This window comes from Sorex araneus, chromosome 1, assembly GCF_027595985.1.
Source record: "Sorex araneus isolate mSorAra2 chromosome 1, mSorAra2.pri, whole genome shotgun sequence".
Taxonomy (NCBI): Eukaryota; Metazoa; Chordata; class Mammalia; order Eulipotyphla; family Soricidae; genus Sorex; species Sorex araneus.
Window position 1 is genome coordinate 315,070,800 of NC_073302.1, and position 25,298 is coordinate 315,096,097.

Sequence of the window (25,298 nt, forward strand, 5' to 3'; positions counted from 1 at the left end):
GCTTTTTCACAAATGACCTCCTTTACAGTTTTTTTTTTTGAGGGGGGGAGCTCAGTCTAAGTAAAATAAAATTTAGTTTTGCCCTTCAAACATCATGGTTTGGCGAACACAACTGATAATAAAGAATCCTGAACTAAAATCACTAGATTCAGTGTGGGTAAAAGTAATTACTGTCCAAATATTTAGAAATGATTTTAAAAATCTGTGAAATATATCATTACAGAGAAGAATATTCAAAATACACAGTTTAAGAAATAACCATAAAGTAAACCTCAATGTATTCACCAAATCTAAAATGTAAAATATTATCAAAACTTTAAAAATACCACATGCCTCTCCCAATGGAATTGTCTTTCTTTTGCCTTTGAGGTCACATTTCTTCTGGTTTTCATTAGATGTTTGCCACATAGTTCTGTATCCTTCAAAAAAATGTGTTCTTTAGTTTTAAGATACTGAGTAACAAGCACAAATCTTGTTATGTAAAGAAGAAACCTTGTTCGGGAAGAACTCCAGAGAACACTCTTGGGGCACATGCTGGCTTGAACCTCCCAGTGGGTTTACAAAACTCTCCAGGGGGATCATCTCTGGGCAAAGTCCTGAGTGAGTGCTGAAAGGCGCAATACTCATGCTGGTGGGAAGGCTGGCAGGGCTAAGTGTGGGCAGGAAGTGGACAGACAGCAGGAGTACTGGGTGCTGTGGATCTCTTCATACTTAGTTTTAATGTTTCAACCACAGCCAACTTCCAGAGCTCAGCACCAAATCCAAGTAAATCATTTCTGTGGTACTTGAAATAAGTGTTCTTTGTTGATCCAGGAAGCAATGCCAAAAGGGAGAGACAGACAGGCCCATGGAGATAAGAATTTGGGACAGGCTTACCGTCCTGCCATTCTGTCATCAGGGTAAGAGATGGAACTTACGAAGAACTCATGGTGAGAAGGAAAGTCTCAAGATGTCTCTCTAGATTCACATCGTTCTGGTCCAGACTTGTCCTAGGCTCCTGATGCATAGCTGGCTTCCTTCTGGGGATTTCCCATCACTTCTTTCCTGCCTTTGATCTCCTGCTTCCTATACTCTGCATATAACACTCTTTGGTTCAATTCTCTTGCTGGTGGTGAGATGGGGAGGGTTGGCATATCTTATAAATCGATTTGTAATGGAAAACCTTTGAGACCTTGCAGATGTCAAATATTCTGCCTACGTCTTCATAAAGAATGCAGGTTTAAAAAATTTTTTTAAATAAATAAAATTTTAAAAAATGAATGCAGGTTTGGTTGAGAAAAGTATTCTAAGATGGAAATAATTTTATCTCAACATTTTAAGGGCTTTGCTTCACTGTTTCTTTGTGCTGAATGTGCTACGGAGATGTCTTAAGGTATTCTGATCTTGTTAGTTTGAAGGAGACCAGATGTTTTTTTCTCTGGACAATTGATATTCCTCTACTTGTCTTAGACATTCTGAATTTCACAATGATATATCGCTATGAATTTATTTACATACATTATTTTCTCAGGAAGTCCTTTCAATTTGGAAAGAATCTTTAGTTTGGGAAATTAAAAACAAGATTCTCACGCCCTTGGCCCAGATAAATCCGGAGCCGCTGAGGGCGAATCGGACCCTCTGCGCCTAAAGACTTTGATTCCAGAGATCTAACACATTCGGGCATCCAGCGCAGCATCCGATAGCAATGCACTGGGACTGCGAACTGGGCTACAACTCTGTACTGCTGGGGGTGGATTTTTTTCCTCCCCACCCTGTCTTCCTGCATGGAAAGCGGCGGGCTGGTGGCACCCATGTGGCAGGCGCCATCTTCTAGACTCCAAACCCAGAGGTATTCGGTTTTTACTTTTGGGGCTCCCAGGAACTCATGGGAAGGGGGAGTAACCGGCACGCCCTCGGCCCAGATAAATCCGGAGCCGCTGAGCGTGAATCGGACCCTCTGCGCCTAAAGACTTTGAATTCAGAGACTTCTTACAGCAATGCACTGGGACTGTGAGCTGGGCTATGTAATTTCTGGCAGAATTTTCCCTGGACTTTATACAGAAATCCAAAACTGCGCGGATGCTACCGTGTCCGCGCGACTTAATACTTATAATTGTCAGCAATGTGAAACGGTTCCTTTTGAACAGGTCTGACTTGGGGGGGGGGGAAACTCCAAATAATAACAGTAAGTTTTTGTTGAAATATTGAAGGTTTTTAATGTAGCAGCCACCTCTCTGGACTGTGAACTAAGCAAAAGCCCCACGCTGGCCGACGCGGCGTGGCGTACACCATACTATGAGGCGCGGGAAGGGGGATGAGGGGGAAAAAGAAAAAAAAAAGGGAAAAGGAAAAAGGAAAAAAAAAGAGAGAGAGAGTTATGTACTTGTAGCAGTGGGGCTACATATCTCTTCATTTCCAGCAATGAAAAACTAATTATCAAATGTAGTAGGTCTGTCTCTCTTGGGTGGAAACTCCAACAACTATAGTGAGTTTTGTGTTGAATTATGGAATGTAATCGAGTTAAAGAAAAAATGAAGTGAAATTCATTAGTTATACAGTAGGGGGTGGGGCGGGGGGTATACTGGGGTTTTTGGTGGTGGAATATGGGCACTGGTGAAGGTATGGGTGTTTGAATATTGTATAACTGACATATAAACCTGAGAACTTTGTAACTTTCCACATGGTGATTTAATAAAAAGTTAAAATAAAAAAAAATAAAAACAAGATTCTCATTGATAATTACTCTCCCTCTTGTATTCTTTGCACCTGGAATCCCAATTAATGCACATGTAGGTTACCTGGGTGGGCAAATCTTTTGTGTCTGTTTTATCTCTTACATTCTCTTCTCTGTATTTTCCTCTACTTTGTGTGGCTTTTTCATTTGTCTTCTACATGTCCACCCCATCCAACTCAGTTTTAGCTTTTTTTCTCCTGGGATGCAATGATTTCTTCTCTCTCAAATTTGCTTTATGCTTTATGCTCTTCTCCTTGCTAGTTTATTTTCTGAAAGTTTCAGAAACTCCAGGAAATAAGGCAGAGAAAGTGTCTGGACATCTTGCTTGTCTGACAGTCTTCTGAGTTGATCAAAAACTCTGAGCACAAAGAAGGGGTTTGTCAACCTTGACCTTTCATTAGCATAATCTGGTGACCTCTTTGAAAAGAAAGTCACATCATCACATCATCACTGACTATGGATTCTTGCCTTCCTTGGGATGCTCTGATTGCTTAGAGAAGAATCCTGTCCCTACCAGAAGGTTTGCAGTCCAGTATTCTAGGAGAGTCTAGAAAGATGGCTGGGAATAGGAGTACTCGGTGCTTAGAATCCAACAAGTCACTCAGTTTTCTTAATGGTGCACCCACAAATGCATTTCAGGTCTTTCCTTTGCTCTCTGGAGAATGAATCAAGCTTTCTTTCTCATAAGTGTTTTATTAATTTTTTATGGTACTCTCAAGCCCAGTGAGATCTTCTAAGGCTAAAGAAATAGGCTTAACAGCTTCATTTGTTATGCTATTTTTCCTATTTGTTTAGGGCTTAACAAATTAGATATTGCCCCCAAATTATCCACATATGATGCAAGATATATATTGCTATTTTATTCTTAGATAACCACAATTGCCAATGCATATGACATCTCTAGGGTACTGCAATTTTCTTCTTGGAACCAGGTTCAATACAACTAGCATCCTTTCAAGCTTCACATTGATTTTCAAGTGGCACTTGCTTTGAATCACACACATACATCAAAAACTCAGTTTCACAAATAATACATGATGTCATAGAAAAGAATGTAGAATGATCTAATGTCGAGACTCTGAACTATTTTGAGCTAGTAGCTGTACTGAATCTATCAGATGTTGAATATCATGACATCTGCCATAAAAATTTTGTAAATCAGTCTGGTGTGCTATCTCAGGTCCCCTTGTCACACAGATTGGGAACCTCGGGTTTTATACTTCCTAATTTTTTGACATTAGGAAATTAGGTTCAAATTTGTTCATTTGTTCATTTCTCTGAACCATATCGTCAGAGAGTTGCATTAAATTTTTAACTATGCACAATTGATGGGGATCTCAACATACAGCCTTACCACTGTAATCCTATAAGTCAGCAACTTAGGACATTTAACAAAGTATAATTTACTTCACATTTGAAAGCATAGAACTCAACACCTGGGCTCTTAAAGTTTTAGGGTGATGGGTGGAATGAGTTAGCAGAATTTCACACTGAGAGTAGAAGTTATACTTTCATAGTATAACTCCCTAACCAGTGTGATAAGTTTTTTAAATTTTTAATAGTGCGTGCGTTACTTCATACTATAGAAGTAACCTAATACGATTTGTGGCTGTTTCCAGACAGCTGAGTAAGGGTCTGAGTATTAACAGCTGTCAAATGAGTCTTCTGTGCCCTCAACCCCTATCCCACCCCCCAAGGCTAGTCTTTGAAGGATTCAGAGAAAAGTCAGAATATTAAGGAAGAAGGCCAGAGCAGGTAATATGACAAACGGATGTTGGTCTTAAGTATACTGACTAGCTATTAATTCACAAAACAGTCTGAAAAGATTTGTGATGCAAGCTGACTTCTGTCTAGACAGAGAAGGGAGTGTAAAACACATTAGACAGATACACACAGTAGTGACAAGAAAAACCTGTTTCAATTGCACAAATGGTTTGGGAGGGAATATATTTCCTTCTTTATCTAAGCATCTAATTCCTAGTAGGGCTCTATTTAGGTACTAGTGAGCTTCATTTTAATGTCTATAGCTCTGAAACAACTTGGACATGAATAAGAAAAACATGTATAGTGAAGAGAAAGGGAAAAAGAGTAACAGAATGAGGGAGAGATGGAGAGAGAGAGATAGATCAAGAATGAATGTGTCAGAGGAAGCAAAGAACGTAGGTAATAAAATACAAATGCTTAAATCTGTTCCTGAATTGCCAAGGCTATTTATATTTAGGCATTTGGAAAACATCACTGACCAAGGTCTATAAAAGTGATCTCTTGTCTCAAGTGCATTGTAGTCACATCTGTTTTCATCCTTTCCAGTCACTAGCAGGGCTAGAACAATAACCAGGGATGCCTCTTCCTCTACACATTATATGTAGTTCAAGAGCTGAGCAGTCTATTATACAAAATCATCAATGAGCTCTTGTAAGGGAAGTAAACAATGCAAAATATATTTCATTTCTTTCCCTGACAATGTTAATGGTAAACTTCAAAGTCAACAGAAGAATGTTTGGCTACCAGTACAATAATAATGGTAAACAATTGTGTTAGGCATGTCAAAACAATGTTTAAATACAAGTATGTTTTAAAATTGGTTTGTTCTGAAGGTCTTACTCATACTAAGTCATATAAGCGGTCATTTGAATAGTCATCCATGTTTTCAGAGTTTTTTGTTTAAAAAAATATGATCATGGATTTTATTTAACGCTACATGCCAATTGTGTATTTCCTGAGGTACAGCATTTTAATGCTCCACTGTAGAAGAGAAAGGAGAAAAAAAATAAAAAAGAGAGAAAGGAGCAATTGTAGGAGTGTCATGGTAAATATAATCATAGAGAAATTATCAGCAGTCAAGGAAAACTAGTTGTGTTTCATTTTTAATAGCTCCTGACAATATATGGCTTTTTTTCCAGGTATTGACAGATTTGTTTAAAAGATTTCTCTGCCAAGAAATATTTGTTTTCAGCCAATGCAATTATTGTGGTTGGAACCAAGGAGTCTTTTTCTTAAATGCTTTCAGATCTAACTAAAGGGAAAATAAAAACGGAAAATTCTGTGAACACGGAGAGAATAACTTTTTCTTTGCTTCATTGCTAGGAGATGTGGTTTATAGGAGGTATTCCATATCTTTCTCTATTCTTTGCCATGTTCAAGGCATCAATATCTAGAGTTCATATTATTGCATCAAGCTGTTTTGAACTAATTTTATTCAATAACTTGTGATCTAAAGTATACTGCAGATGTTAAAAAGCAAACTACATCTGAAACAGGAATGTGTGTGATGTGAAAACTCAGAGGCTAATAAAAGTGGAAGAGCTTCCCACTGTTCCTTCTTACCCAAATACCCAAATTAATTCTTTTTCAGTTAAGTATATTGAGTGTTCTTAATCATTAAGCATGCATTCTCAAAAATGAAACTACAGAGTTTCTAGCCAGTGTTTTGAATTTTCAGATGACTGTTAGTCTGTGGTTTTCCAATAAAAATCATGGAAACATTCAGTCAACCATCATCACCCATACAGGTGATGAAAATGGGTAAAAACATTGTGAAAAGATGATGCAAGAACTTTCCTTTGTAAATTCATGCAGTATTCAAAAGCAGTTTAAAATCCATTCCAATAGTAAAATATTTTTATAATTTTTTGCCCAGGATTTTAGTGTTATTTGTACATAAAGCATTGAAAGTCACCAATTGCTCCCAGGTTTGCTCATGTCAATGTATTTTCAGATTAAGGAGATATGCAGGTTGTTTTTGGACTATTTCTATCATATCTGTGCCTCTACCTACGACAGTAATGCAGAGGACATGCTCTATTCTCTATAAGATTTCCAGACTAGCTCAGCAGTAGACAGAGCCTCAGAAATTTCAAGTACCCATATACCAAGGCACCATTATGCAGTTTCACACAAAGATTTATCCAAGACAAAATACCAAGCTGTGTACTTACTTCCATGGTCTGGAAAGTAACATCGAGTGATTGCAGTGTTTGGTGTGGTGACGGCTACATTCAGTGACGTGACATGCTATATTTGTAACTCATAACTCATAAGCAGATCCAGTTGTTCCCCAGAGGGTTCTACTTAGCATCCTTTTATTTGTTTGTAGTCTCACAATGGAGACATTACTGGTGCCCACTCGAGCGAATCAATGAATAATGGACGACAGTGCTACAGTGCTACTGGTTTCAGGGCCATATGAGAAGATGGTCAGAACTTCCTCTTGGCTCTGCACTCAGGGTTCCTCCTGGTGGTGCTTGGGGACCATAAAATGTGCCAGGGATTGAACTTATATATGCTGACTTCAAAGGCAGTGTCCCGCCCAAGTACTATTGCTCCAACCCCAAGAAAAATGACTGGGTTTTCTTTTAGTGTTTCTGTGTGTGTCTGTGTGTGAATGTCTGTATGTGTTGGTGTATGTTGGGGGCTTACTCCTGGCCCTGTGCTCAGGGCTCATTCCTGGCAGCACTTAAGGCACCATGTGGGGTGCCAGTGATCAAACCCAGGTCAGCCACATGCAAGCCAGTGTCCTCCCCACTGGACTATTTCTATGGCCTGCTACTCAGCCTCTCTCTCTCTCTCTCTCTCTCTCTCTCTCTCTCTCTCTCTTTCTCTCTCTCTCTCTCTCTCTCTTTTTAATGAATCACCATGAAGGACAGTTACAGACTTACAAACTTTCATGCTTACATTTCAGTCATATACAATGATCGAGTACCCATCACTCCACCAGTGTCCATTCTCCACCACTAATGTTCCCAGTATTCCTCAACCCCCCGCCTCTGTGGCAGGCACATTCCCTTTTACTCTCTCTGTCTCCCTTTGGGTGTTGTGGTTTGCAGTACAGGCATTAAGTGGCCATCATGTTTGTTTATAGTCTACCTTCAGCACACATCTCCCATCCCGAGCGGACCCTCCAAGCATCTTTTACTTGGTGGTCCCTTCTCTATCTGAGCTGCTTTTCCCCCCAGCATATGAGGCCATCTTTCAAGCTGTGGAGCAATCCTCCTGGTCTTAATCTCTATTATACTTGGGTGTTATTCTCCCATTCTGTTACTTTATATTCCACAAATGGCTACTCATCCTCTTTGAATTTTTGAAAGGGCCTTTGAACTTTTGAATGGGCCTCGAGGCACTCTGCACTGAACTACTCACCCATCCTCATCCATACTCAGCTGGGAGAGCATCAGGACTGCCTGCAGTTGGCTGAGCTGCCAGAGCCCAGGGAGCCCACAAAGACCCAGAAAAGGGACAGGACAAGGATCATTTTCCCCTGAAAGTTTAAGATGAATAAGTGGTGGGACTGCTCAGTGCCGAAGCTGAGCCCACAGAGTGGTTGATCCTCCCCCTTATCAAGAGTAAGTGAAGCTGTTGGCTTAGCCGATGGGAGGAATACAATAAAATATAATGTCTAGGAGATATGAGGACATACCTAGACACAATCTTTTGTTTCCCTTACAAACACGGCTGTAGTCCATGAGGAGTCATAATTATTTGAGAAGTCTGAGGCAGGAAAAGATCTGGCCTCCTTGCTTCTGGATAATATGACATGATGCCAAGGTCAACTGACCTGGTAATCGAGAGATCCCAGGGCAAGATGACTTTCTTCCAGCTTGCAGGCTAGTAAAAGTTTATGGCTCAGGGCATGTAAATGAGAAATGCCTGGGGGTCCATTTGCTTACATCTTGGGCTGTTCTCCCGTGAACCCCCTTTCTGAGCTGGCAAGAGAGTGACTCCTGCGCTTGGGGTGGAAATAGAGTGCAGCAGCTTGTTCTTCTCTACTACAACGTTACAAGGATGTTTTTTCATCTTTAATTTCACTTGCCTTCAGAGTATAAAAGACTATGTTTTAAAAAAGCCTCGAGTCACTGAGCCTGACCTTCTTGTCTGAGTGGAACTTCATGTTTTCCTAATAAAGCAGCTGATGTAAAATGCAGTGTCCAGACCCCATGATAAAGGAGATATTGTCTTTTAGGGGGTTTCACATTTCCAGGGAACTGCAAAAACACTGTTCGGCTTATGGCTTTACAACAGAAACAAAGAACCATTGAAAGTCCAAAGATACAAAAGCCACAGAAGAAAAGCAAAAAGCTCCTTACCAGGTTCAGCTGTGGATCGAGGTTCTGCTCGCCACATGAGAAAAGAAAATAAATCAAAAACAGAGTATTAGAATTGGGTCCCATAAATAATAAGCCTCCCTTACTTTTTCGATTTCCTTGTGTAGGACATGTTTGCAAGAATGTGACCAACAAACCGCCTGATGCAAAAGAGATAAAAGTGACAGTGGATCCAATAATATTTCTATACACACAGAAATTTAAATTGCAGTGACACTCAAAAGGAATTTTAAACAGAGGTTCACAAAAAGGTTTACAGAAACTTGCAAAGCTTTCGAGGGTATTTGACCAACTTTGAGAGTTTTCACCTAACTCTGAGTTCAAATGAATATGTGATTTTTTTTTCAGGAAAAGAGAATAGGCAATTTGCATCAGAGTTTCAAAGCGATCTGCAAAGCACTGCCCATAGTTCTAACTTCCTGACCCCACACTTTGAGGACTGTCAACTCCCTCACTCTGAAAACAGAAGTCAATTCATCAGAATTAGTAAATCCTCTTTAGGTTTCCCAAAGCCAGAGAGAAAAAAAATGGTTCTCCTGGGAGAACTGGCACCTTTCCTTACTTTTTTGCAAGATTCGGAAATCTGGAGAGTCTTGGATTTCACTCCCTTGTCGGAACCACTGGACTTGCAAAGGGGGTGCTCCTCGGACACGGCACTCCAGAACCACCACCTGACCCTCCGATGCTGCTATGTTCTGCAGTTCCTGGAAGTCAAGGGAAAACAGTCATGCCTTGAGACTTCCATGGATTCTGAAACAGTTTCATAACAGACAGTAACACTTCCAACTTTTGGAGAAAAAAATAAAACAACCACACTTACATCAAAAAATAATTACCCAGAGTTGGGTGAGAATATGCAGTTAAATGCACTGATCAACCACTTTGCATGACCTCTAAGAAATGAAACTAGAAAGGTTTCCTTAGAAATGTTCAGCTAGCTTGCAAATTTCAGAGAGGGATGGAGGAATCAAACCCGGGTCAGCCGTGTGCAAGGCAAACGCCCTACCCGCTGTGCTATCGCTCCAGTCCACAGAGCAAAAGCAAACAAATTTACAAAGGATCTGTGGGCTTTGGGTTTTGATTGCTTTATAATCTGAAGAGACAAAAATGGTGCTGGCAGCAGTTGTCAAGTCTGATGTAAACACCTTGTGTACTGGCATTTGATGAGAATTTTGGGGGTGGCTGAAGGATCATTTTCCCCTGAAAGTTTAAGATGAATAACTAGTTCTTGCTTTCTTTCTCTTCCTTTATTTATTGTTTTAATGTAGATCATTCTTGGATTGAAATGGAACCTTTTCTTTTATGAATGGGCCTAAAGAAGAGCTAAGTGAATCGATCAGAACAGGAAACTTTGTGGGTCATGAGGTCCAGCTGGTATTGATTAAACACTCCACACCCTTACTCTTGTCCAGGAGGTTATTCTGGGTAGGTTACAAACGGTAAACAAATAATTTTCATGCTAGAGCTTTCAGGCACCAAAGGAGACTGATTTTTTTTTTTCTAGGATTGTATGCCTCTGTTCCAACACCGAAAAGTCAGTGATGTGTAGGAAACAGACTTTCGGCAGTGAGGGGTGGGAATAAAAAACAACACGGTTTTCTTTGCAGTATTACAACTAGGCTCCTCCTGGAGTTCATTTTAAAACATTCTTATTGTTAATAAAGCTACATCTAACATAGCCATTGGGAGAACCTGCAGAATGTCACAGTAAAGAATCCAAACGCAGACCCAGAGTCAATTTGTAGAGGTCACACTATGCCATCTACACCTTCAACTTGGGATCTGGGACTCTTGGGTGTTTTAGAGTGCGGGTTAGGGCATCTCGTGTTATTCACTGAGTTCATCGGGTACTGTGGTTCTCTGAAGGGAGTTCATTGTTTGCGTGGGAAGGGCCATATGAGGAAAGGTACTCCTTTGTCTTCATATGTGTCCCTCCTGCCCACAGCACCAAGGCATGTTCCCCACCAAATCTGGCCCCTTAAGGAAGCCTAGTGACCCAGGAGTGGACACATTGGCTCTGCTCTGACTAGCCTGAAACCTGGGTCTCTCTCAGAGTTGGATGAGCATGAAGATGCAGGGGCTTGCCATAACTGTCACTTGCAAGCCCAAGAAAAGGCCAAGGTCATATCAAAGTCAATGAAAGGTAAATTTAAATGAAAAAGATGAGTTTGAGTCATGAAGAAGATCAAGAGATTAGTTTTCTATATCAGCCTTTCCAAAACCAGAGGCCAAGTCAAAAAAAGTCCTACCAAGCAGGAGAAAAGCTGCCCCAAAGACAAAGAGAGAGAGAGAGAGAGAGAGAGAGAGAGAGAGAGAGAGAGAGAGAGAGAGAGAGAGAGAAGCTAGAAGTCAGAAGGAAACATGCTACAGCAAAGTACGTAGAGAACTGTGTGCTTCTGCTCTCCATAAAAGGTGAAATGAAAAAAAATCAGCCCTTAGGAACTAAAGAGATAATATGAGTGGGTGGAAAGCATCTGTTTTGCATGCAGGTGATCCCTGCTTAATTCCTGACACCACGTGTAGTCTCGAAAATATTGCCAAGGATGACTCACATCCAAGAGTAGCCCTGAATACTGCTGGGAGTGACTCAAATCACTCCCCCAATATCAACTTTTATAAAAATTTACAATCTTTTTTTACTTCCTTTTATTAGATGATATGACTATTATCAAGAATACTCTATAGTTTTCCTGGGGGAGTGAGACAAACACTATAAAGCAAATGCCTCAGGAGCTGGAGTGCAAAGAAAAACGGATATTATGTTTAGTTTGTGATACTTTCTCTGGAGCCCAGAAGAAATTTTGTAATATTTCCACATTCCAGGTCACATGATGAAAACCTGTGGTGAAGGAAGGCAACTTCTCAATTCTCTTTTTCTCTGATACAATCAACATGGACTTCATCAGAACATGAGACGCATTGAGCTGTCACCCACAAAATCAATAGTGTCTTTGGCATTAATGAATCAGGTGACCAGACTTTCTGGTAATGAGCTGGTAGTAGTGAAAGTGTTTGGGTCAAGTTCTTAACACATATATGTGAAATATGCAACTCTCTGTCAACATTTCCTATCCTAAGGACAAAGGATGACTTCACTGGTTCTTACTGAGATAATGCCGTTTGTGGGGATTGGGTAGAGTTTTACAAGGCATTTTTATAGTTTATCTGGTGGGGAGTTTTAAAGTTATCAAGTATTATTAATTCTTGTTTGTAAATACTACATTGATGAAAATATCTTTAATAAAGTTGGGTATAAACCGGTTTACTTTTTTTTGGGAGGGGTCACACCCGGCAATGCACAGGGGTTACTCCTGGCTCATGCACACAGGAATTAGTCCTGGTGGTGCTCGGGGGACCATATGGGATGTTTGGAATTGAACCCAGGTTGGCCTCGTGCAAGGCAAATGCCCTACTGATGTGCTTTGCGGCCGACCAGGGTTCTATTCCTCTGTCCCTCTCAGAGAGCCCAGCAAGTTACTTAGAGTACCCTACCCTCACAGCAGAGCCTGGCAAGCTAACTGTTTTCAATATGCCAAAAACAGTAACAACAACTCTCACAATGGAGACATTACTGGTGCCCGCTCGAGCAAATCGATGAACAATGAGATGACAGTGCTATAGACTGGTTTGGGAAGGAAAAATAATCATTCCATACAATGGAGACACACAAGAAGCTATTCTCTACTACCTCATAAATGTTTTAGATATTTGCTTTACACATTTGTCTTTAGTTAACTTGGAATCAATTTTTTGTGAACTTGTACAGTAGGAGTCCAGTTTAATAATTTTTTTTCACTGGAATGTCTTAAGGCTCTATTCTGATTTTTAATTTGTCTAAACCTGTCCCAGCATGCAATTATTCAAACTTGTCTGATTTTAGAAAGTTCTGTTCTCTCAGAGGCAGACACCCTCCTTCATTTTGCCTCCCACCACCTTATTTCCCTTCTACAGGAGTGTCCTGAGTAGGTGTTCTTCACCATTTCACTCCACTCAACTTTTAGAATCAAGTTGCCAAGCTCTATGTCATAAAAGTAAACAAATAGCTCCCACTGGAATTTTAGTTTCTTTTCACTAAATTGACAAACAAATGTGAGAATCACAACTTCTTTATGTGAACCCCAGCTCCTAAGCATCTTGCCATTTATATGGGCCTTTGTAAATATCTTTGAGTCCACTTTTATAATTTCCTCCCAAAAAAGGGTAGGAATGGGTGAGAGGCAGAGGAGATACCTCAGGAAATAATTTCAGAGTTTGGCGTCAACCACTGAATTCCAATGACCAACACCATTTAGCTTGGACAATTCAAATCATCAATTTGGGACAAAATCAAAATCAGTCATTTAATTACTTCTCTCATTATCTTAAAGGTAGGGGCAGACCTTTAGTTATATTTGTAATTTCTGGAAATAACAGAAAAAAATTGAGAAAGTTTTAAGTATTGTCTTACAGCTCAATACAAAGGTGCCTGTATATAGTTAAATATTTAATAATCAAGGAATTTAAAACCACTAAGATCCAATTAACTAAAATTATAGGCAACTCAAAAAGAGCTTGAGACTTGATGGTTTTTCTAAGTAATTTTCTACACATAAGTTCTGTTTGTTTGAGTTTAAGGCCACTGGTTTACTGCTTAGGGGTCCCTCTTATCAGTGCTCAGGGGACAATACAGTGCTAGGAATAGAATCTGGATTTCCCAAATGCAAAACAAGCACTCAGCCCATTGAGTTTTCTCTCCAGCCCCCTATTGTATCTTTCTTATCAGTCTTGACTTTCCCACCCTATAAGCTCTGCTGGATCACTGTGCACACTTTTCTCAGACCTTCACAATATTCCAGTCATAGAGCAGTTGTCCAAAAGTAAGCAATCAGCCCCAGTGGTAGCCTTGATAACCAGTCTCCTGACCCATTCATTTTCATTCTTTAATGTCTGCTACACAAAGCTATGTGTGAATAGAACTTAAGGACCAGAGCAAATGCGGAGAATGAGACTTGCAGATGTCAAACCTTTGTAAAAACAGGAGGAAAGAAGGCAGAAGTGGTTCCATCAGGTCTGCAGAGATACGAAGTTGGACTGTGAACCTGAAAAAACAGACACATGGTTCAAATTCAAAATATATAAATTGCTGAAAGATGGGCTATAGAAACCTTTCATTATTGGGATCACTCCACATGAATGGGGTGAGTGAATGAGAATCTCGCCATATATCATGTTGCTCGTATAGACTTACAGTACAGACACAGTTCTCTTTTCTCATTTCACATCTGTTACTCTTCTCTAGTCGCAAAGATATTCAAGGTAAAATTTCCCTGAGCTCAAGGGATCCTTGAGCTCTTAAATGCTATTACCAAATGGATTTCTGTGTGTGGGATGTCCACAGGGGTCTGTTTAAAACTTCTTACCATTTTATACTTTATTTTTAAATACAGCCTGGATTCACTGAATAAAAAGCTCAAGTTATTGCCAGTAGAGTGTAAAGGATCAAACATCTACCTAGCATATTTAAAACTTGAATCTTTCATGGGGGTTGGGGGGTGGTCGTGGGGGGCAGGCACTCAGCAATGCTCAGTGCTTGCTCCTGGCTTTTTATTTAGGGATAACCTGTGGAGGGCTCAAGAGACCTATCCAGGGTGCAAGAGATTGAAGCCAGGCTGGCCATGTGCAAGGCAAGCACCCTATTGGCTCTACTATTGCTCCAGGCCAAACTTGAATCCTTTTGAATATAGGTAATAGAAAGGAAGTAGGGGTGGGGGGAGGGAATAAATGTATGATTTTTTTCTTGAGAAAAATAAGTTTCTGAAAAAACTTTATAGAATGGCACTTAATTCTTTGCGGGGTAACTGAAAGATCCCAATGTAGTGACCAGAAAATACTTCTTTATTGTATAATCTTTTATTTTCTAATTCTCTGAATTAATTCACTTTCATATGATAATTATTACTTCTATAACCCAAGAGGTCAGTGATTTGATACTTTTATGTTTAATATGCCAGAGGACATCACTAAGAGTCTTGTCAGAGTTGGAGCAATGGCCCTTGATCCCTTTGAGACTATATAAGCATGTAATCCAGGGTACCTGGGTCTCACTACTCACTGTCATCTGAAGTTCAAAGAATCTCTGAACTTACGTTTACCATAGTAAAAAAGGATACAGTGTTTTATTTAGTCATTGTCTCTTGTGAGGCACTGTTCTAAATATCACATATTGGTAACATACAGAGTATTCCTGGCAATGAGAATAAGAGAGTATTGTCATCTTTATTTACAGATGGTGGAGTGATAGCACAGCGGATGAGCGTTCACCTTTCACTAGGTCGACCCGAGTTCGATTCCTCCGCTCCTCTCGGAGAGCCCGGCAAGCTACCGAGAGTATCTCGCCCGCACGCAGAGCCTGGAAAGCTACCCGTGCGTACTGGATATGCCAAAAATAGTAACAATGAGTCTCTCAACGAGAGATGTTACTTGTGCCCACTCGAACAAATCGATGAGCAACGGGATGATAGTGACAGTGATTTACAGATGAAGACACTTAGCACAGAGTTCCATCTCTTGCTCAAGAAACAGAAAAACCACTTTCTTGGTAAGAGTTGGTCTCGGACTCACCCTCAGGCAGGGCTTTATTTCACCTTGCCTGCAACAATAAAGCAATGACATTTCTCTAGACACTTCTTTTGCTTGAGAGTGATGAAAATGGGACATATATTATCATCCACTCAGTGCTCCTGCAAAATTTAAACTATTTCAGCATCCCTGTTCACATTATTTTAGTATTAGCATATTTACATGCATGTGTGCTTGTGCTCTTAGACTTCTGATATATCTTAATGTAATACTGGTAGTCATTAAGTATCTTATGTGTCAATTCTCTGTATGGAATTTAAACACTTTTTTTTGGTCTTTTTGGGTCCCTCCCAGCAATGCTCACAGGTCAGTCCTGGCTCTGCACTCTGGAATTACTTCTGGCAGTGCTTGGGGACCACAAGAGATGCTGGGGATTGAATTTGGATAGGTTCCATACAAGGCAAATGCCCTCCCCACTATACTATCAGTCCACTCCTAATTTCAGCTCTATTTGGGAAGGAGCTGGGTGACTGTGATTCCCAGGCCTGAAATGCCAGGCCCAGAGATGAGCATTCATTAAAGATGTTCCCTCAAATATTAATTAATACATCATGATTTACAGTACTATAATGATAAAGGCTCTTGCATACAATGTTTCAACACAGCACATATCACCAGCGTGTCACTGGCCCACCAATGCCTCGAGTTCTATTCACAAATATCACCCCATTGATTTAATCATAAATATTTCTGTAACTTTCCCTCTGGCTGGAGCGATAGCACAGCAGGTAGTGCATTTACCTCGCAAAAGGCTGACCTGGGTTTGATTCCTCCGTTCCTCTCGAAAAGCCCAGCAAGCTACCGAGAGTATCCCACCCGCACAGCAGAACCTGGCAAGCTACCCGTGGCATATTCGATATGCCAAAAACTGTAACAAGTCTCACAATGGAGACATTACTGGTGCCCACTCAAGCAAATCGATGAGCAATGGGATGACAGTGACAGTGACAGTGATAACTATCCCTCTAAGGGTTTAAAGGAAACATTTACTAAATAAGCCATTGCCTAGTAACATATAGCAGCCGGTTCTTATATATATATATATATATATATATATATATATATATATATATATGTGTGTGTGTGTGTGTGTGTGTATGTATATATATATATGGGAAATATATATAACACATATATATGATATATAAGGGAAATACATATATACATATTTTCAGACATACATACATATACCAAAATTCACATCACCCAAACTTTAACAACATGTTAGTAATATCCTATAGGATGTCTTAATGAGTCCTGCCAAAATTAAACAATCTTCACACTGTTTCCTATATTAACACTTTTTTGTAAGCATGTTCAGCAGTTCTTCATAACAACAATATAAAATATACTATTTCGGTTGGACTGGAGCAACAGCACAGTGGGTAGGGCATTTGCCTTGCACGTGGCTGACCCAGGTTCGATTCCTCCATCCCTCTTGGAGAGCCCAGCAAGCTACTGAGAGTATCCCGCCCGCACGGCAGAACCTGGCAAGCTACCCGTGGCATATTTAATATACCAAAAACAGTAACAACAAGTCTCACAATGGAGACGTTACTGGTGCCTGTTCGAGCAAATCAATGAACAACGGGACCACGGTGCTATGACGGTGCTACTATTTTTGTTGTGCTTTGGGATAGGGATTGGGGCTTGGGATGGAAACATCCCAAATTTGGTGGTGAGAAGGTATAATAGTGGTGGGATTGGTGTTTGAATATAATCAAACATTGTGAACTAACTTATAAAATTAAAAATATTTAAAAAGGTAATGTGGAGTTTATGCCCAATTCAATCAGCTTAATCAATGGCTGAATAAATAGCAGTGCTCCTACATTAAAAAAAAAATGCTTGGTGAGGTTACAGAACTTGAATAACTTTTTTCTTATTATCTGTTTCATGCTTAGGAGATGGGAAACTCTTGTTATGTGGATTGTTCTTGTCTTCTAATTTGTTTTAAATGAGGTGATGAGTTTACCTAAATGGAAGAAGGCACATGTGGGGTGTAGTCAAATAGTTGCAGTTACAACAAGCATGACAATCATCAGATGATTGGCTGCAAGAGCCATTTTGGTGGAAATAAAGATGAATACTAGTGGTGTGGCTTTGATGAAATATTATTAGTGGATTAAAGGGAAGAACTTTATCTATTAGTTTTCTTTTCTACAGGTGTGATTTCACATAAGAAAACATTTAAAGACACGTGCTAGTAAGAATCAAAGCTGGATCTTTTATTCTTATTTGAGAAATGCATTTTCTTAATTTTATCTTAAATTTTATTGAAGTAATATTGGTTTCTATTAGTGCACAGGGCATTTGATTACATTTGATTATTGGACATCTGTATATTTTGTGTTATATTTAAACCAAGAGATCTTCTCGTAAATTTTGAATCTGTAGATGGTGACAAAAGACACTTACCTGTTGAACAGGGACAGATAATGGTTGAATCACAGCTGTAGTCACTCCAGTCTTTGGAGATGATGATCCGATTGTCAAGGAAACAGAAGTTGTTTTCTTTTGAGCCCTGGAAAATAGGAAGCAAGTGTTTATTTTTTAAAAGCAGGATTTATTCCTGAGAACATTTCCACTTTCTTATGTACTTGATCAATTAACTGGAAGTGCTTTTGAAACACAAACCTTTAAGTGACATAATTGTTATGGTCAGTCTGTCCATAAAGTGGACACTACAACACCAGCAAATAAAAGCATGAGTAAAATAATGTAGTGACATGTAACTCAGATACTAACAGAGAACCTAAAATATAAAGCTTGCAAATCCCAAGAGAAAAAAAAAAAACACAGCAGGTCCTTATATAATGTGATCTTGTTCAACATTGTTTCATTATTACAATGAAATATGATGAGAAAATAACATATTCCAGCTGATGTTGAAAGAAATCACATTATTCAGAGACCTGTTTTCCTTAAACATCATTTCATGTAGAGTTGTAGCTTCCAAGAACCTCTTGATATCATTGGGGACTTACTGTATTTGGGAGAAGCAAAATCTTTAGAAGCAAGCAGATATTTAGAATATTTGGGGTTAGGATTCTATATTTAATTCAAAGATTTAGTGGTCTATTTTAATTCTAGCAGCTGTTCTTTGTTCTAGTTTCTAGTTTTGTTGAGACTGAATTGGAATTTTTTTCTTTTTTCTTTTTTTTTCTTTTTGGGTCACACCCGGCGATGCACAGGGGTTACTCCTGGCTCATGCACTCAGGAATTAGTACTGGCGGTGCTCGGGGGACCATATGGGATGCAGGGAATGGAACCCGGGTCGGCCGTGTGCGAGGCAAACGCCCTACCCGCTGTGCTATCATTCCAGCCCTCTGGAATTTTTGTCTTTTCTTAGTGCAATATTGGTAAGGAATAAAGACAGTGCTGCTTTATAGTCCCAGTTTTTTTTTTTTTAGCTAGCTATACAGTCTCAAGAGTAATGAACTTGCAACATCTGAGATCTCTACTGAAATCAGAAGTATCAAAGTATATTATCCTATGATAGCCCTTTATCTCTGATATTGGTTATTTGATGCTGGTGGATAAAATTTATACATGAACATACACACATATACACAGATTTAGTACAGTCTCAAAATTCTTAAATTTTCTATAAAATTTTGATGTTTTACATTTTTTATGAAAAAATATATTATTATTTAAATTATTTAATATTATTAAAAATAATATTAAATAACAATAAAAATAATATAATCAATATATCTTCACAGGAAGGCCTATATTTTATTATTTTCATGATAATATCTAATTAGAAATATACATTAAATATAAACCCACCTTTCTTATTTTCAAATTTGTGTACTAAAAAAAATGCACTACATTTTTAATGTCCTCACTGAACATTTTAGTAATGATTCAACTAATGTTCTCACAATATGATGTTTATTTTCATCCATTTATAACCAGTTAATTAGAAACTCACATTATATGTGATTAGATTTTGAAACATCTTTGACAAGGTGTAGACTTCAAAGTTCAAATTCATGACTTAAAAACTATTTTTCAAGTCCAAATCTTTTTGATCTTTGATTGACATCAGTTGACTTTTTCCTTTAGAGCACAGCTTCACATCCTAACATTTCTGTTGACATTCTTTGCTCTATTGACAACTGATGAAATCACAGGCACTTACTGTGGCATAGCTCCAGCTTTTGATTTGAAAACTAAACTTTCACTGTCTGAATCTGTTGAACTCGTACCTGGGAGAGAATGAAAAATGATAATGAAGTTACGTAGTATCCATTATTATTTCAAAGAATAACACGTTTCATAAAAAATTTATTAATCGAAGAAACACCAGCTTACAGCTCTGTTTCTACTGTGCAGCACTATAATTTGACATCTCTATATGCTACACTATGATTTCTACTAACAATCTTATTTCCAACTATCAAAATGCAATTGGTGACCTTGATTTAATTTTTGAATAGTAAGACATATTTTGAAGCAGAGAAAGGTTCAGATCACTTTTACTTAAACAACTTCTTTTATAAAATCACTTAAGAACTACTATAAAAAGATTTCTTAAAAGCATTGCTTCTAATGTCAGATTTATTGTTTCATCACTTTGGCAATCATAACCATACTTTTAAATGGCTTACAAGTGGAAATGCATGTGTACGTGTGTGCATGAAAAACTTCTGTGATTCAACACATTCCCAGGAGACTATGTGGTGTAGATCATTAATGTCTTCATTACTAATTAATTAAGGTATGTTTTCTGAATCTTCAATATATTAGAAAACAGAACATTGGAATAAAGTGTCTGAATTTTGGATCAGGCTCACTAAATTTTTTTATTTCCTTACTGTTTTTCAATTGCAGATCATGTAACCAGATTTTCAAAGTGTAGGTTTTATTTACATTTTAATTCTCATGAAATTTGTGATGTTCTCATATATATATATTTAAACATGTTTTTTTGGTTGCATATTTAGTGATAAAAGAAAAAAAATGGATCACTATGTCACATCATGCACAAAAGTTAACTCAATATTGACTTAGATGTTTGACCCAAACATGAAAAATAAATAGAAAAGTACACAAGAAACACTCCATGATGTTGACCTCAGTGGTGTATTTGGTGATTCAATTACAATAGGCAGGGTAAACAGAGTGGTTACATCAAACTTGAAAGCTTCGCCCTGAAAAAGAAAGGTCACTGAAACAAAAAGATCCCATTGAATGGGAGAAAATTTTATATACCAAAACATTTGGCAAAGAGCTAATATTAAAATATTTTTAAAAATTAAACAACAAAAACATCAGAATCGGGGGAGAAGAGCTGAACAGACACTTCCTCAAAGACACACAGATGTCCAAATAGGCACAGGAGAAAATATGATCATCATTGGTTAAATGGTACTGGTGATGTGGGAAAAATTGAGCTCTCATTCTTTGTTGAAGAAAATGCAAACTGGTTAAGTCCTCTCGAAATATTTTTGAGAGAGAGAGAGAGAGAGTTCTACCATCTGAACCAGCAGATCCACTCCTACATACTAGGCAAAGAATACAAAACACCAATACAAAAAGACACTGCACACCTATGCTCGTTGCAGGACTATTTACAATAGCCAAGATCTGAAAACAACCCAAGTATCCAAAGATAGATGAATGGTTAGAGATGTGGGTGTTTACTTAAGGTGCAGTGAATACTACTCAGCTGTTTGAACAGTTACAACATGAATAAAACTGAAGAGGGCCATACTAATTGAAATAATTCATAAGGAGAAAGACAAAGGCTGGAATGCACTGATCTGAAGGATACAGAGAAACAAAGCAAGGGAACAGACAGTGCCCAGTGAATCATGAAACACTAGACTCTGACCATGAAGACAGGAATTCAAGGTGCCCGGAAGGGGTGGTGAGGGGGTGGGTGAACAGGTCCAGCAGACTGTGGTAAAGGAATGTTGGCATTTTGGTGATGATAAGTGGTGTGATAACACTGTACCTCTTAAAATTTAACTTCTGTAAACCAATGTTACCTCAATAAAAAATAAGTAAAAAGAAAAATGAAAATGACATAGAAGGATAATGAGAAAGCAGAGTGAGTTAATGAGGAAAGGCTAGAAATTTATACTAAAGGACAGGGTTTCAGTAAAAAATAACATAACTGATGGATTATAAGTATATTTCTTGGTATGATGCCATAAATATTTCTGACTAAATTATAAATCTTTAATTACTTTAATTAAGAAAATCTGTAGCACAAATAGCACTAAAGTCACCCAATAGTACAAAAGCAGTAAAGAGTATCAAAATGGTGGAGACCAATGAGGGCTTTCCTGATACCACAATAAACATGTTGATGGCCAGGTATGCATTTTTTCAGATAAATTCAGTGAATTTACATACATAATTATGTCCACATTTATACAAATAGAACCATACCACATGTAATCTTTGCAATTAGTTTATTTGTTTGCTTTTGCTTTAAATGAGCCCTGGCTGTGCTCAGGGCTCACTCCTAGTTCAGAAATCAGTCCTGACAGGGTCTGAGGGGCTGAAATGGATACCAACAATTTTTTTAAAATTTTATTTAATCACCATGAGACAGTTACAAGCTTTCATGTTTGGGTTATAATCTCACAGTCATCAAACACCCATCCCTCCACCAGTGCATATTCCCCACCACTCATATCCCGGATATATACCCCCTTCCCCACCCTCCCCCTGCCTCTATGGCAGACAATATTCCCCATACTCTCTCTCTACTTTTGGGCATTATAGCTTGTAACACAGACACTGAGAGATCACCATGTCTGGTTCATTATCTACTTTCGGCACTCATCTCCCATTCCAACTGGTTGGATAACAAGAATTGAACCCAGGTTGGCCTGTGCAAAGGCAAGCCCTCCCCCGAATTTTTTATTTTTATTTAGCATCTGTACATTTAGAAAATATAAAGTTAATTCTCTTGAATGGACACCTAAATTGATTCCTATGACTCACTGGGTTCCTAGCTCTGGACTGATATTGAAACCGTCCTGTTTGGTAACTCCTCTGGAATGTGTGGTCTCCTTTCTTGTTTATTTTTACAGCTACCAGCTAAGTCTAGGCTTTCTTTACCTACTTCCTGGACTACCACAATAGATTCTTATCTTGTCTTCCCATTTCCCTGTCTCCCTACAATTCATCTTCAACTTGCCTGATTAATTTTCCTACAATACATCTTTCCCACTTTAGAAAAAAAAACCAATGTGGATGACCTACAAGCTTCTACTCAGTCAAGGAAAACCTGAAAGTGTGTTCTTTCATGGTCATGAAAATTTCCAACCTGAATTTATAGCTCTCAGTCAGAACTCTCTACAAATCCATGTCATAAAATCATAGTTTGGAGAATAAGATATACCCACTAGCGCATACTCTGCAAGATGATGGAAACTCTGGTATAACACACACACACACACACACAGCATACACACATCTGTAGAGTCACTTAGTTTATTTTCTTTTGAAGATATAGACAGTGAACATGATAACTGATATGGACATGGAATGGTGGTGAGCGAAATGGGGAAAACAAAATGCAGGTAGGTATAGGAATTGAGTAGGGTACTGCTTTAACTAGGCAGGGAAAAAGGTCGCACCATGGCAGAGATTTTATTTCAGTTTATTCTCAACAGAATGATTACATTAACTATTTCATCACTATATTAGAAATGAAAGCAAACTGTGAGCAAAAGCATGCATGACCCTTGCATGGAGAATATGGAGAAATGGAGATTTTTGATGAATAAAAGCGGTTCGTGCTTTTGGAGTGCAAATGATTAATCAAACAAAGGTCATCATGGTGAGATTATCATTGGCATCTGTCTGCTAAAACTTACAGTTAGGGAAAAATGAACATAATGGATGCTGGCAACTCCTGACCACTTCGCCCGCTACCCTGATGAGAAGATGCCAGGGCATTTTACTTGTTGTTGTTGTGTATTTTGACGGCAGTGCCTGGAATTGAACTGTGGGTCTCACACATGCAAACCATGCTCTCTAGGGCTGAACCATATGACCACAGGCTCCAAGACAGTGATTTTATTTTTATTTTTTTTTTTATTTTTTTTTTATAGTTTATTTTTAATTAGTGAGTCAACGTGAGGGTACAGTTACAGATTTATACATTTTTGTGCTCATGTTTCTCCCTTACAAAGTTTGATAACCCATCCCTTCACCAGTGCCCATTCTCCACCACCAGTAAACCCAACATCCCACCCCCCCTTCCCAGTCCTGTCTCCCCCCACCCCACCCTGCCACTATGGCAGGGAATTCCCTTTTGTTCTCTCTCTCTGGTTAGGTGTTGTGGTTTGCAATAACGGTGTTGAGTGGCCATTGCGTTTAAAGACAGTGATTTTAAATGAAGGCCAGGGCTGGAGAGAAAATCTGGGTGGCAGTTGCATGCCTTTGTATGTGCGAGGTCCTGAGGTTGATCCCCACCATGTAGTCTCCCAAATACTGCTGGGTGAAAGCCTGATGGTCTCTGTGGGGTCCCTGCAAGCACCACTCCTGGGCAGAAGCATCAGCATGAAAGTGTCAGGCTTATGCCATAAGTCAGCTCAAGGAGGGCTGGGAGTGGCCCTGGGCCCCTCAGCACCTCCAGAGCAGGGTCCTATAATGAAAATAAAAATGATGTTGCTGGTTGGTGATGATGTTCTCTTCTTGGTCCTCTCCCGTATTCCGTATTTACACCTTCAGTTAGACAGGAACAACCGATGCAGCAAGCTCCTAACCCATCTCTCTAGGTAGTCTTTTGTTCTTGTTTTTGTTGTGGAGGTCACACCTGGCCATGCTCAGGGATCACTCCTGGCTCTGTGCTCTGGGATCACTCCTGACGAAGCTCACGGGACCATATGATGGGTTGCCAGGATGGAACCCAGGTTGGTTCAGTGCAAGGCCGTGCCTTCCCTAGTGTACTTGTATCTCCAGCCTACAAATCTGTCTTTTAAGATCAACTCTGTCATTTATCATCTTCTCTAAACCCCATGTTTATATTATTTTCTTTAAGTCTTGGGAAATGCTAGAAAATCAGCAGTTCCTTGAGAATCGGAGTGGGGTGAGGAAAGAGTCACCATTTTTTGCTGTTTTGTTTTGGGGACTAGACCGGCAGTACGCTGGGCTTTCTCTTGGCTCTATGCTCAGGGATCACTTGTGGCAGGACTCAAATTGAACCTGGATTGGCCACATGCTAGGTAAACACTTTACCAGCCATACTACTACTCTGGCCCCAGAAGCCATCATTATTGAGTATTTATTACCTGCCCTGCAGTCTGTGAAGCACTTTTTGTCATTTTATTGTCATAGTAATAAACCTCAATCAGAGGTAAGTCATGACAGATAAGAACATCAGTATCAAGAGGTCAAGGAATAGCTGAGGTCACAGAACAGGAATGCAAGAGGCAACAGGTTTATCCCTTTGTTTTCTGAACCTTGGCGTGGAATAGCAGGTTCAAAGGATTTGAACTTGAGGTCTGGGCATTGAGAGTGGCAACTGTACAGGATGAATGGGGAATAGCAATGAAAGCCCAGGAACACATAGGACACACCTGTTGGCAAATGGCATCACTGATTTGACACAGGTGACAAACAAGGAGAAAAATTTAACCATGAGAAAGGGGTGGGGGTTGGGAGACATGAGCAAAAGAAACAAATGAACAAAGAAACACAAAAGGCAAAACCCAGGGGCCTCGGCTAGCAGGAGTCATGGGAACCTGCACTGGAGTCAGGGAGGTGTTAAGGAGAGGTGACAATGTCCTGTGGAACTTATTACAGACACTCCCAAGGTGGCCAGAAACTGGAGGGAGCAAATAACTATTCATCGGGGCCGGAGTGATAGCACAGCGGGTAAGGCGTTTGCC

General features: G+C 39.3%; 1 protein-coding gene across 1 annotated transcript in view; it reads right to left on the reverse strand.

The window, feature by feature from the left end:
- Positions 1-25,298, reverse strand: part of PALLD (palladin, cytoskeletal associated protein) — a 499,224-nt gene that overhangs the window by 246,653 nt on the left and 227,273 nt on the right. Inside the window, exons 4-8 of the mRNA XM_004610370.2 lie at positions 19,583-19,649; positions 17,851-17,956; positions 13,818-13,892; positions 9,377-9,518; positions 8,797-8,820 (exon numbers count right to left, since the gene is read on the reverse strand). Coding sequence (XP_004610427.2) covers positions 8,797-8,820; positions 9,377-9,518; positions 13,818-13,892; positions 17,851-17,956; positions 19,583-19,649 — 414 coding nt within the window. The remainder of the gene's footprint in view (positions 1-8,796; positions 8,821-9,376; positions 9,519-13,817; positions 13,893-17,850; positions 17,957-19,582; positions 19,650-25,298) is intronic.